A 13,925-nucleotide genomic window follows, 5' to 3' on the forward strand; every position below is an offset into this window, starting at 1 on the left:
AGGAATCTAAAGCAAATCCATTTTCTCAATTATATTTTGCTTAATACTTTTTTGAAAAATCATAAACGTTACATAATTTCGGTTCTTATGATCAATCATTAAGTTAACACTTTGTTATTTATTTCCAATTCAAACAATTTATGAATGTATCTTAACAAAAAGCCTTTGATCATCTCAGCTTGCTTTGTAAATATGCACATTCATCAAGTTTATGCTCGTTTAAATTTATTATTATTGACACACGCGCTTTTCTCCAAACAAATCACCGGAACGCTCCACTGTGGCCTCATAGTAATCGATTTGTTTATATGATTTTCCGCTCAATCAATTTGTTCTGGGACGGTGCGCGATCGCATGCGGATGCTGGAGGCATTTTAGTGCAGCGTGACGACTCTTACCAATCGGTGCGAACGCTAATCCGTGAACGAGGTAACGAACGAAATTCGTGCGAACACCGACGCAAGTAACTAAGGATTTCATTATAAAATCAAAACCAAAAAAATTTTGGCAAATTGGTAAAAACTTACTCTCGAGTTGATAGAAAAATGTCAGTTGTTTAACATCGAAAATGGGAGTTTTAGAAATAGATCAGCGGCTAAGCACGATTATGGAATCAGCACCAACGAATTTAACAATTGAAAAGCCCGTCGCCAGTGATGTGCTCAAGTGCGCGGAAAGTATTGAAGAAATGCATGTCGAGTTCACGAAATCCCTAGAAATCGACAAAAATAACGGTGAAAATAGTAATGCATCAAAGCTACCACTCCCGGTTGGTGAAACAAAGATACAACTCAGTTTCAGTGTCGATCGTTTATTAAATATCGAAGAAGCTCATACAAATGGTGGTAGTAGTGCAAATCAGGAGTCGAATGAAGTTTGTGAAAGTGGAAAAAATTCCAATACCAGCGTAGTGAAGTGTTTTGATGGTGCGAATATGTGTGCATATGGTTCGTGTACGGATCCAAACTGTGCGGCTCTGTTAGGCGCTGCAAATGACATGCAACTCGACAATACGTCGCGAAATTTAAAAAAATATTCCGTATCGGCGCTCACCAATGAGATGCAAGAGAAGTTTTATCGGCAAATGCCGTCTCTGGCGCCGCCATATTTGGATTTTAAAGCGATCGTGCGACCGACACCGATTCGGGTGGTCAATAATGGGCGTGAGACTGGTAAGTGAAGTTGCAGACTGCGCAAAGAAATGGATGCTTTTGAAGCAGATATTGTTGAATAGCATAACTACAATTTTAGCTATCTTCAAATTCTGTTATGTTTATGATTTTAGATATACATACATTTTTCATATGAAATCGGATTGACTTAACTGACAAAAAGTGTGTTTATTACCTTTGAGAGTAACGCAAATTAGTTGTAGCTTTTCAGCCTATTAATTTTTGGTAGAATTCACGAGCTTGTTCTAGGATAAGTTACAACCCTCGTCTAGACACTCAGTACATTATTACACGTTATATACATATAGATATAGTTATGTTCATACACATAAAAGGTTGTCAAATATCACCCTTCTGCTTTTTTGCTTTTTATTCAATGCTTTATAAAAAGTGTTACGTCAATCGGAATTAGTTCAAATATGCGCCGTTTCGTTCGATAATCTGTTTCATCTAGACGGTAACTTCATAATACCCCCCTCGTAGAAGCTCCTCTTCTTATTTGCGAAGAACTCGGACAGCCAGTTTTCACAAGCCTCTTTTGAGTTCAACTTTACACCAACAAGGGCGTTCGCCATGGACAGGAACAGGTAGTAATCACTTGGCGCTATGTCCGGGCTATATGGTGGACGCGATAAAACCTCCCATCATCAACAAAGTGTGTGGTCTGGCGTTGTCCTGGTGGAACACTTCCTGTTGGACGATTCTGGACCAGTTGTTCACAGCAGACGGTAGAATTAAGCGTCTGGCCATATGGGAACAGCTCATAGTGGACGATTCCCCACCAAATACACAGCAAAACCTTTCTGACCGTCAATTCCGGCTTGGCCACTGTTTGTGACGATTCATCGGCCTTCGACCACGACCGTTTTCACTTGATATTGTTGTATTTGATCTATTTTTCGTCGCCAGTCACCATCCGCTTCCAAAGTGGGTCGAGTTCGTTCTGTTTTAGCAGCATATCGCAGGCGTTGATTCGGTCCAGAAGGTTTTTTTTTTGCGTCAAGTCAGGCGGCACCCACACATCAAGCATTTTTTTGTATCCAGCCTTCTGCAGGTGGTTTAAAATGGTTTGGTGACTAACTTCCATCTTCTGGGCGATATCACGAGATGCCACATGCCGGTCTAACTAGATGTTTTCCATGATTTGATCGGTATTCGTCGTCACAGGTCTTCCGCCGGCTGGCTTATCCATGGTGTCGTTTTCACCCGCTCTGAAACATCGAAATGTTTCCTCCGCAGTGCGAAGTGATAGAGTACCATCCCCCAAAACACTATTAATCTCACGCAACGTTTATCTAGCGGATTTGCCTTTAACGAAGGAAAACTTTAAAATAGCGCGAATTTCGGCGTTAGTGAACTCCATGTTTGCACCTCTATAACTGTTAAACGCAATATCCAAACTAATCATGCATAGCGTTGTTTTATAGGTTATGTCAAGACCTTTCAAAGATGTATAGCATTGCCAGATACGAGCTCTGTATATACATAGCCGCGAAATTCAAAAGACAAATAGGGAGATATTTGACAACCTAATATGTATGTATGCATGTACATATATGGCAAAATATTTATGGTTTCAAACCCGTAAGCATTTTTGACAGGGTGAACCTCTTCTGAAGACCTTCGCTTTCATATACGTTTATATGATATTATAAAAGCGAAAGTGTTGTCCCGACGGTCTTATAATTAATTCATTCGTACTAAGCCCTAAGCATAGAAGGTAACAATACTGGAGCAGCTAAATGGTACGAATAAAAAAATCACATTGGATTAGTATTGACACTATAATAGTTCTAAGAATTTTCAAATGACCCACTTTAGATTTTGCTTCCAAATGTTAGGTAGTGGAATCGGGAAATAACAGATGGATAGAACGTTAGAAAATCGCAATCTCTACTCATCCTTTGCTTTAATACGAGTGAGAACGAGTGAAGCAGTTTTCTCCAGTTCAACCAGTTGTCATGCCCTATTAACTAGTGACCAAAGTAACCTCGCAATTTGGCCACTTGACCAATACTTTACAGATCTCAACATTTACTTTCTGTAGGTTCGGCAACCGAATTCGGAAAAATTAAAGAAAGACTACTGGTTATTCAAGAAAACTGCTCATGTTCTAACCTTACTATATATAGTATACTAATTCATTTCCTTTTTGAGAAATTCCTGTACTTCTGTACACATAGTACAATATATCGATGAAACCAAGTCTTGAAGTTTTCCTTATACCACCGTCAGCGGATTTACTGGAAATCGGACTTACTTCTTAGAAAGATGATACACAGGTAGGTGTTATCCAACCTTTCTGTTTCAGGTTTCGAATCGAAACAATTTTTTTTTTTTTATTTTTTGTGCTGACTGGAAAAATGCTTGAAATCGTTGAATAAAATTGAGTGATTCTTTCCGATGTTTCAAAAACTCTTAGGAAATAAAACAATAACTTAATATGTGTAACAACACAACCATTACAATTTTGGTCTGGTTTGGTTAATATGAATCTTTAAATTATTTTTGTTAAGACCCGAAGTTATGCGATTGTTTTATTATGAAATTATAGTTATACAGAATCTGCAATCATATATAACTTTTTCTGGTTTGCATATCATCACTGTCAATCATCTGATTTCTGCAAAAAAGTATGACTAATGACAAGATTCCTCTTGACTTTGATCATGTTCCAGTTGTAATTACCATTTCGAAGAATCGGCAGACACTTGCCCAGAGATATTTCAATGAAAGCAAAAATCCAATTGCTGCTGTTCCTCGTATACTCGTAATGATATCTCTTCACTTCTGTTGAATAATTTCATTTGTTTGTAATATTCGATTGCTAACCTGTGACCATATTGCATACACCAGTTCTGTCCGTGGATGAACCCATCAACCGGGAGTAAACAGTTGGCAAGTGTTTTTGACGCAAACAATTCTCATGCCTGCTACAAATTGTGACTTCCTTTATTTCATAATTCCTGTGTCCATTTGCCAACAAATGCCAAGTGGAGAGGGGAGTCGAAACGGTTGTTTATGAGATCAGTGAACATTTGAAAGAGAATTAAGCAAGCAAAGCAATGCTTCTTATGGGCGCTAAGAATTAGTGCTGGGCGGATGGAAAAATAAATTTTCAAATCATAATTGTAGCGGTTTATTGTGTTTCTATTATTTATTTACACATAAACAGGCAATACGTAAATACTTTCGGTTCTTAATTTTTTGTTTGGATAGTGTGTGTAAATTATGCCCCCAAGGAGTGGTACGTAAATGAGGTGGTGGGTGAGCGTATAACAAACAGCGAAAAGTGTATATGTGTTTGAATAAAAGAAACTGATTTTTCTAATTGCCGATTGAAACATTTATGCCGATCAGTATTAAATGTTTCAGCTGAAAACTGCTGTTACATATTAAAATATTTTAATGTACATTGTACACCCACTTGGTTTGGAACTAGAATTTTCATTATGATGCAATAAATAATATTCAACATCTATTGAAAGCAAACTTTATTGCTGGCAATATCATCTAATAATTGTCTTGAAAATAAGTGGAAAATTGTGTAAATAATTATCTTGACAACTATTGCTGGCAATAAAGTGTCATTTTGGATGTTTTTCAAATGTGTTTTCAATTCTGCAAAAAATTTGGAGCGAGATACATATGTACATACTCATGTTATTTTCCTCATCATTCCCATGAAATGTTTAAACGGTTATGATTTTCTCATGATGACAAAGCAAAACGAGTTATTTAAGAAGCATTTTAATGCAGTTTCATAGTTATTCACTTGAATTTAGCAAAAAGGTGAACTATGCAACTATTTGTTATAAAGGGTGATTTTTTAAGAGCTTGATAACTTTTAAAAAAAAAAAAACGCATAAAGTTTGCAAAATCTCATCGGTTCTTTATTTGAAACGTTAGATTGGTTCATGACATTTACTTTTTGAAGATAATTTCATTTAAATGTTGACCGCGGCTGCGTCTTAGGTGGTCCATTCGGAAAGTCCAATTTTGGGCAACTTTTTCGAGCATTTCGGCCGGAATAGCCCGAATTTCTTCGGAAATGTTGTCTTCCAAAGCTGGAATAGTTGCTGGCTTATTTCTGTAGACTTTAGACTTGACGTAGCCCCACAAAAAATAGTCTAAAGGCGTTAAATCGCATGATCTTGGTGGCCAACTTACGGGTCCATTTCTTGAGATGAATTGTTGTCCGAAGTTTTCCCTCAAAATGGCCATAGAATCGCGAGCTGTGTGGCATGTAGCGCCATCTTGTTGAAACCACATGTCAACCAAGTTCAGTTCTTCCATTTTTGGCAACAAAAAGTTTGTTAGCATCGAACGATAGCGATCGCCATTCACCGTAACGTTGCGTCCAACAGCATCTTTGAAAAAATACGGTCCAATGATTCCACCAGCGTACAAACCACACCAAACAGTGCATTTTTCGGGATGCATGGGCAGTTCTTGAACGGCTTCTGGTTGCTCTTCACCCCAAATGCGGCAATTTTGCTTATTTACGTAGCCATTCAACCAGAAATGAGCCTCATCGCTGAACAAAATTTGTCGATAAAACACATTTCGAACCGAACACTGATTTTGGTAATAAAATTCAATGATTTGCAAGCGTTGCTCGTTAGTAAGTCTATTCATGATGAAATGTCAAAGCATACTGAGCATCTTTCTCTTTGACACCACGTCTGAAATCCCACGTGATCTGTCAAATACTAATGCATGAAAATCCTAACCTCAAAAAAATCACCCGTTACTATTGCAATATGTTGCTACAGAGTATAATAGTTTTGTTCACTTAACGGTTGTTTGTATCAATTAAAAATAATAAACGAGTTGAAATCCGAGTGACTGTCTCTCGGTCCATCTGCCCGTCCCTCCGTCTGTCCGTCGAAGTAGAAAAGGGCAGCTGTGGGCTGAAATTAAAAAAAAAGGGCATGGCCCCGCCCAAATCATTCGAGCTATGATGGTATTAGATGCCTTTAATGGAGTCGGTGTCAAAATTTGAATATGGGTGGGGTACAGCCCACATTTAGTTGAAATCGTACATATACCTCGGAACTTGTTCGACCGATATCAACTAAATTCAGTAAATAATATTATTCTAATATTCCTATATTTCGTTGCGAAATCGGACTATAACTACGCCTACTTCCCATGTCACACAATTTTTAAGTCTATTTGATTATTTCACTTTCCTGTATACAAATCAAGAAGCATTTAATATATATAACGAGATAAAAATTTGCATGAATAATATAGGGTGGGCCATATAAAATTTTAATTTTCGAAGATAGGGCGTAAAAGAACCAAATGTTGTCCAAGTCTTCCTCTTCAATTTGCTTGAAGAAAAATCGGTTAACATTGATGGCTGCGGTTCCTTCTTCATTTTCGAAGAAAAATGGGCCGATGATTCCACCAGACCAAAATCCGCACCATACAGTGATTCGTGCTGGCTGCATTGGCTTCTCGACGATTACGTACGGGTTTTCTGTGCCCCAAATGCGACAATTCTGCTTGCTAACGTAACCATCGAGGTGCAAATGAGCCTCGTCCGAAAAGATGATTTTTCGGTTTCCTCGGTCAAACGATCTTCTGCCCAATCTGCGAACTGTAGAATAGTGAATAGCGACCCATTTCGTAAACTTTAGACTTTTTACTGAATATCTGTCACTTTCCGAATGGTACTTGACTTTTCTATCTATTACCTTATGCCTTATGACCAAAAACTTTCCAAATCGAAACAAAACAGTTTAAGGTACCGAATACCTGGACCGCAGTTTCTATAGTTAACTTTTTACCGAAAATATCAATCAATGTTTGAAATATATGTATAATTGAAATTCAGTGGGAATTCTTTTCTAAATTATGTCACTACATCCTTTGGGCACTCCATATGCCTAATACGAAGATTTTTGAACTTCCGGTTGAATTTATACCCTAATACGACGCATATATGAGAGTTATCTCAATGAAAATGAGAGAACATGTTTCACTCATAATAATGTATATTTTTGCCTAAAATACAATTGGGTAAAAACTTGAACTAGCTCCCATATAACTAATATCATTCTCGAACATCCAGCTAATTTCATTTACATTGAAAATTCAGAAAACTTGAACGAAAAAGCAGATATCTTTATAAAGTCTGTTCTGTTTAAGGATACAAAACTGAAAGACATTTTTTTATTTTATTGCGATTGTAACCAGTTAACATAAAATAAACTAACGAACAATTTGGTTTGCTTATTGTATAATACAAAATAATTAATGGTGCTCTGCGTATAAATTGCAGAGTCTGGCTACTGTACAAGGCGATTCGGTTTTTTGCGCTTAAGCCTTTCTTTCCATTTACTTTGAGCGACAAGAGCCCTGGCTTCAGCGTTCAAATGGTCAGAGAGTATTTCTTATGAGACTTTGCATATTTGTTGATTGATACGGCAACTGAGTCAATTTCGAGACCGTGTTCAAGATCGTGACTGCGAATATACCAAGGTGTATTGACGGTGCATCATAAAACTTTGTTTTGCAATCGCTGGATTTGTACAACAGTGCTAGGGCCCCAAAGCCCCAAAGTTGGATTCCATAAGTCCAAACTGGACTGAATACCTGCTTGTAGATAAGAATGAATAGGCCAGAGTTTCTACCCAGTAGCCAATATATGTTTCTAGATTTTATTTCTAATTCTTCTTTTTTCTTTTTGACATGTGCACTTCATCTAAGTTTTGCATTTCGGCCAATTGGCACATCAAAATAATTGTTTGTGTTTAGTATACGGTTGTCATTCTGAAGTTCATAAAGTGTATTTGGCGATGAGTAAAATGTTTAAACAAAGAAATTTAATTAAGTTTGTGTGCGGTATCAAAATTTTGGTTTCGAAATGTTTGGAAAGTTGGAAAAGGCCTTCGGTGATAATTTTTCGTAATAGGACTGGTCGATAAGGAAAAAATTATTGAACTATTCGTTACAATTCTTTAAAAACTTTCAAAATAGATTCCTTCTGCGTCGATGCAGCGCTGCCAGCGCCATTTCCAAGCATTAAGGGCGTCTCGGAAGGCATTCTCCGGAATAGCCTTGAGAGCCGAAGTGCATGCTGTTTGAATCCCCTCTGTCGTCTCAAAGTGCTTGCCTTTTATCGAAAGGAAACAAAATAGTCCGGAAGACCACATCTGGGCTATAGGGCGGCTGCCGAAGCATTGAGATGCCGGCCTTGGCTGCGATGTCTTGTCGGACCCGGTTGACCCTTCGGTTGAGCCCTTCGAGGACTTCCACGTAAAACTTGGCGTTGTAGGTTTGTCCAGGAGGAACAAATTCTTGGTGGACGATGCTTTTGATGTCAAAAAAGACAATGAGCATCGTCAACTTTAGATTTGGTCATTATTCCTTTTTTTGGGCGAGGAGATGCCGGGCTCCCAAAATGCCCTAGTGCTACCGAAACACACCGCTTCTTGCTAAAGTAACATCAACAGCCAGATAGATATAGGCTTATATATAAAACTAAACAAGATTGATATATATATTTTTTTCTTCTTTGCTGGCGTAGACACCGCTTACGCGATTATAGCCGAGTTAACAACAGCGCGCCAGTCGTTTCTTCTTGTCGCTACGTGGCGCCAATCGGATATTCCAAGCGAAGCCAGGTCTTTCTCCACTTGGACCTTCCAACGGAGTGGAGGTCTTCCTCTTCATCTGCTTTCCCTGGCGGAACTGCGTCGAATACTTTCAGGACTGGAGTGTTTTCGGCCATTTGGACAACATGACCTAGCCAGCGTAGACCCTGTCTTTTAATTCGCTGAACTATGTCAATGTCGTCATATATCTCGTACAGCTCATCGTTCCATCGAATGCGATATTCGCCGTGGCCAACGCGCAAAGGACCATAAATCTTTCGCAGAACATTTCTCTCGAAAACTTGCAACGTCGACTCATCAGTTGTTGTCATCGTCCAGGCCTCTGCACCATATAGCAGGACGGGCAGGAGGATGGAGCCATGTGTAGAAGTCCACGCAAGTGAGGAAAGTTCTCTGATCGCCATTCGCTTGGGAGTGGCCAGAAACGATTCTTTTACATATGGCTCAAGCAGCTTACCAATTCCGGTATTTGACCAAGTATCCTCTGGGTAGCCTAAGAACGTTTGAAGGCGAGCTAAAGTGAGAAGGCGAAACCTCCCCTGCATAGGGTTGTGCGCTGGGTTTGGGACCCGCCACGTAAAAATAACAGCCCCAATGAAAAATTACCAACAGATATATATGTATGATCAGGATGACGTCCGGTCAAGTAAACCTTATCGTTTTGAGGTTTACGAATTGCTCAATTGGAAAAATTTTTTCGTCAGAAAACACAATGTTCGGAATTTGACCGCTTTCGGCCAAGCGAAGCAACTGCTTCGCTCTCTCAATTCTTACTTGTTGCTGCTTCGGTGTGAGATCATGGGCCCTTTGAAACTTGTAAGGCTTGACCTTGAGCTCATTTTTCAATATGCGTCGGATGCTGCGGTCGGATATTTTCAGTTCTTTAGCCATTTGATTGGCACTTCGTCGTGGATTTCGCTCAAGTCGCTTCTTCACTTTCCGAACCATCTCACGTGACGTTGATGATGATTGATGTCTTTTGATGACCACCTCCATGGCGTTTTGCGATGCTACCAGTATCATTGTAACGAGTGATGGTGCGACAAACAAAAACTTTATTCACAGTAAGGTGTTTGAGCTCACGAACAATTGCTGACTGTGAATTTCTAGCGAAATATAAAGCAATCACACTATTACGTTTGAATTCCATCGCTGATCACTTTTTTTGCGTTCACTTTTGGCAAAACGCTTTTGTACACTTGTGAACAATACTCCGAACTGTCATTCAGCAAATTTATAAACAGCTGATTCTAGTGCGACAGCTGCGCGAACAGTGTGAAGTTGGTTACACTTTGAGTGCCGGACCCTAATAATACTCATAGAAGTACATAGGGAAATTTGAAAATATTGATTCCTTAAAAAATTATAGGGATATGAATAGTAAAATTAATTTTTTAGTCAATAATTTCTATGCAAAATCAAATTTTAATGATAATCTCAAAATTTCGTTTGGACAAAAATTGTCAGAGTTATTTGCCTCGCCAATTGAAAAGCAGTTGTTTAAAAAAGAAGTTTAAAGTTGCACATATGCTTATAGCTGAACCGGAGGTTCTTAAAACTTATTTTTATGATCATAAAGCGATTTTTAAAAATCTCACCATATCATATCATGCTATGATCATACCTATTAATCAAATTTTGTGATATTTTAATGAAATTTTTGAATATTTGGTTACCTTCAGCGTTAAGGATAGATCGATTAGTCTTTGTAACCACTCTAGACCATACCGTATTTAAGCGTAGAATTACTGAATGCAATTTTCGTTTCGTTTCGCTAAAAATTTCCAAACTAGCTTGTTATAAATCCTATTATTGCATGTACTCTAACCTTGAACAAAGAAGAAATTTTAAAATAAATTTTCACTTATACTGAATATTTCGAAATTATATAGGAAGTTATACAATTTCCTTTCAAAACAATTTGAAAGGTTCACTAAGGGAAATTAAACAATTACTTTTAAAACAACCAGTGATGGAATCGGCAATGGAAAGGAAATCCGCAAAATAATCACTACATGGAAACTGAAATATTTTGTTGTAAAACACTATGAAAATATCCAATTTTACTTCAACCTATGTATATGAACACATACATATGCATGTTTATAAATCAAGTTATATTAGTAAAAAAACAACAAATGTATGGACACACCACTCAGACTTTTAATGTACAAAAAGTAATACTCCAGTAAATACATACGCACACACACAGAAACACTTTCACTTGCCACAGCACTTTCATACGCACACAAACATTAACACATATTTTTAAACGGGAAATCCAATGCGGCCGCCCGAAGCGCTCGATTTATAAAACAATGAATTATCTTCATAAATGTTGAAAAATTTATTGAGGAATATATGGTAAATATTTATATTTACTTTGCCATATTTCGCCGCTCAATAAGTAGGTATCATCCGTAATAATACATTGTACAAATACAATAAAAGATATAACATTTTAATTTGTTTTGGTTGAAGTTCCCTAAAAAATGAGAATGTGTATGCGTGTGAAGTGCTGAAAATGCACAACACACGGCAGCTGCTGCGGATATGATGAAGCGCAGAGCCAATTCAAGGTGTGCGGAGTGAAAGGTGCTTTTACTCAATGTGTTTGTTGTTGTTGCTACGCTGTGAATGCGGGAAATCGCAACTTAATGAGTCTCATTAAGGCATCATGCTGAACGCACAGCTGTACGCAGCACCAAATGCTAATCAACACTTAAACGCTTTCCGCTATAAAAAACAGTGTGAACAAACCTTACTGCTTATATTTAACTTATCTACTTATACAAAAATACATATGTACATATGTAAATAACCACATAAATTGTTCTGTTAGGCTGTAGAAAACGAAGCCTTAAATGCCTGAATATACATAGTTTCCCAACCTGGTTTAAATATATAATAGATATACATTTTTGATTATTATCTAAAACATCTTTATCTTCTATTGTCTCCATAACTATAATTTTGCGGTTTTTTCAAAATTATAACGTTTATTTTGAAAAAAAGGATATATTTTAGTATAATCCTTCTGAAGCTATAACATTTTTTACATCTTGGCAATTCGTGCATTTCACCCCAAAAAGTCTGCGCCGGCTTAGTGGCCAACATGAATCAAGGCAATTTTTGAGACCCTGTTCTGATGTCATGTATGTATATATGTATTGAAAACGTAGCATACATCCATGCTAAAGGGTGATCCATTTCGAGGTTTCCTACTTTTTTAAATACCAAAAGAAACTTCAAATTTAAGGGGAATGTTTATTACATTCGAAAGAACATTCTCTTGCATTTATTTTTTGAAGATTATTTCTTTCAAATATTGGCCGCAGCAACGTCTCAGATGGTCCATCCATTGAGTCAAATTTTCGATGACTCATTCGAGTATTTCGACTGGTAACTGGTAAATGATACACGTGATATTTTGCTCCAAGACCTGAATCGAAGCGGGATTGTCCGCATATACTTTAACCTTTATATATCCTCACAGAAAAAAGTCCAACGTTATGATATCACACGACCTTAGCGGCCAATCAACCGGCCCAAAACGTGAAGTTATCTGCTCACGCGTTATATTTTGCTCCAAGGCCTGAACTGAAGCGGGATTGTCCACATAGACTTTAGACTTTATATATCCCCACCGAAAAAAGTCCAACATTGTAATATCACACGATCTTGGTGGCCTATCAACCGGCCCAAACCGTGAAATTATCTGCTTACCGATGAGTTCTCACAGTAAATCCATTGACTTATGTGATGTGGTACCGTCTTCTTGAAACCAAATGTCGCCGAGATCATAAGCTTCAATTTCAGGCATCAAAGAGTCGGTTATCATGGTTACGTTCTCACAGTCATCATTTTTGAAGAAATGGTGACGATGATTCCACCGACTCAAAAACTACAGCAAACCGTTACTTTTTCTGGATGAAATGGCAGCTCTTCAATCTCTTCGTGTGCTGAACATGTAGAGAGCAACAGACTTCAAGCGACATTTGTCAAATATTAAAATAAACATGTTCTTATGGACACAGTTATGTAGTCGTCCAGCTGTCTGAATAACCGTGTCTGTAAGAACGTGTGTATTTTAATATTTGACAGATGTCGCTTGAAGGCTTTTTTTGTCACGAGGAGGACCTGGACCCCATGTCAGTGTGGAACTTTAATCTAAACTAAATCTCCTTTATTTGGCCCCACCTCTATTGGTCTGATAACATGGCTCGTACATTGTTCGTTGTCAACCCTTGCCGTTCCGTCAATGATAGTGTGTTTGAGTTGTAGTTGTACCTTACATTTAACAGCTCTCTTCTCCGCCACTGTTCGCTGGTACGTTGGGATTTCATAACTCTGGCTGCAACTTCGCAAGCAGCTTTCCACTTCTCTATTGATTCGACCATTTTGGTTTATCGGGAGTTGGGCCTACATCACACTCATTTTCTAAATATTGCTTCTTACGGTTATATTTCGGCCAATAGAAAAATGTCTATTCCACTTTTTCGACGGTCTCGCCTACGCAATAATCACATGTATCGTTATTTTCGTGTCCGAATCGTTTCAAATATGCTTTGAAGTAGCCATGTCTTGTAAGAATTTGAGTTAGGCGGAAGTCTACCTCACAGTGTAATCTATTTAGCAATGGTTCAACGTTGGGGATCAGTTGGAATGTCCACCCCCATTTCCGCTTTCCTCTCAGCATTTTTGCCAGTGATTCACCGTCTCTGCCCTTGAAATTCCTTTTAGTGTCTTGTGCGATAACCTGTCATTCGGAAAACAATGAAACTTCTTGGCGAAGAGGTCTAAGGGGTATAAGCTCGCAATTACTAGGGTAGCATCTTTCGATACTGTGCGAAACGCAGAGCATACTCTCAGCACGCAAGTGGGATATATCGAAAAAAGGCCACGGCGATATGATTTTATTTCGAGGACTTGTCCCCATACTTGGACGCCGAACAGCGCAACTGACTTCAGTACACCAGCTAATAGTCGTCTTCTATTGTCCTTTAGCCCATTGGTATTGAGCATTAACCGGCTCAAGGTTCTGCACACTTTTGTAGCTTTTCCGCATGTGTACGCTAAGTGTTCCTTAAAGGACATTTTTGCATTAAGAATAATTCCCAAGTAT

General features: G+C 38.2%; 1 protein-coding gene across 1 annotated transcript in view; it reads left to right on the plus strand.

Annotated features, from left to right (window-relative positions):
- The first annotated feature begins 367 nt into the window (after positions 1-367).
- LOC105225686 (homeobox protein H2.0) overlaps positions 368-13,925 on the plus strand; it is a 28,300-nt gene continuing 14,742 nt past the window's right edge. Inside the window, exon 1 of the mRNA XM_011204271.3 lies at positions 368-1,172. Within this exon, the coding sequence (XP_011202573.3) occupies positions 569-1,172 (604 nt within the window). The 5' untranslated portion in view covers positions 368-568. The remainder of the gene's footprint in view (positions 1,173-13,925) is intronic.

This window comes from Bactrocera dorsalis, chromosome 1, assembly GCF_023373825.1.
Source record: "Bactrocera dorsalis isolate Fly_Bdor chromosome 1, ASM2337382v1, whole genome shotgun sequence".
NCBI lineage: Eukaryota > Metazoa > Arthropoda > Insecta > Diptera > Tephritidae > Bactrocera > Bactrocera dorsalis.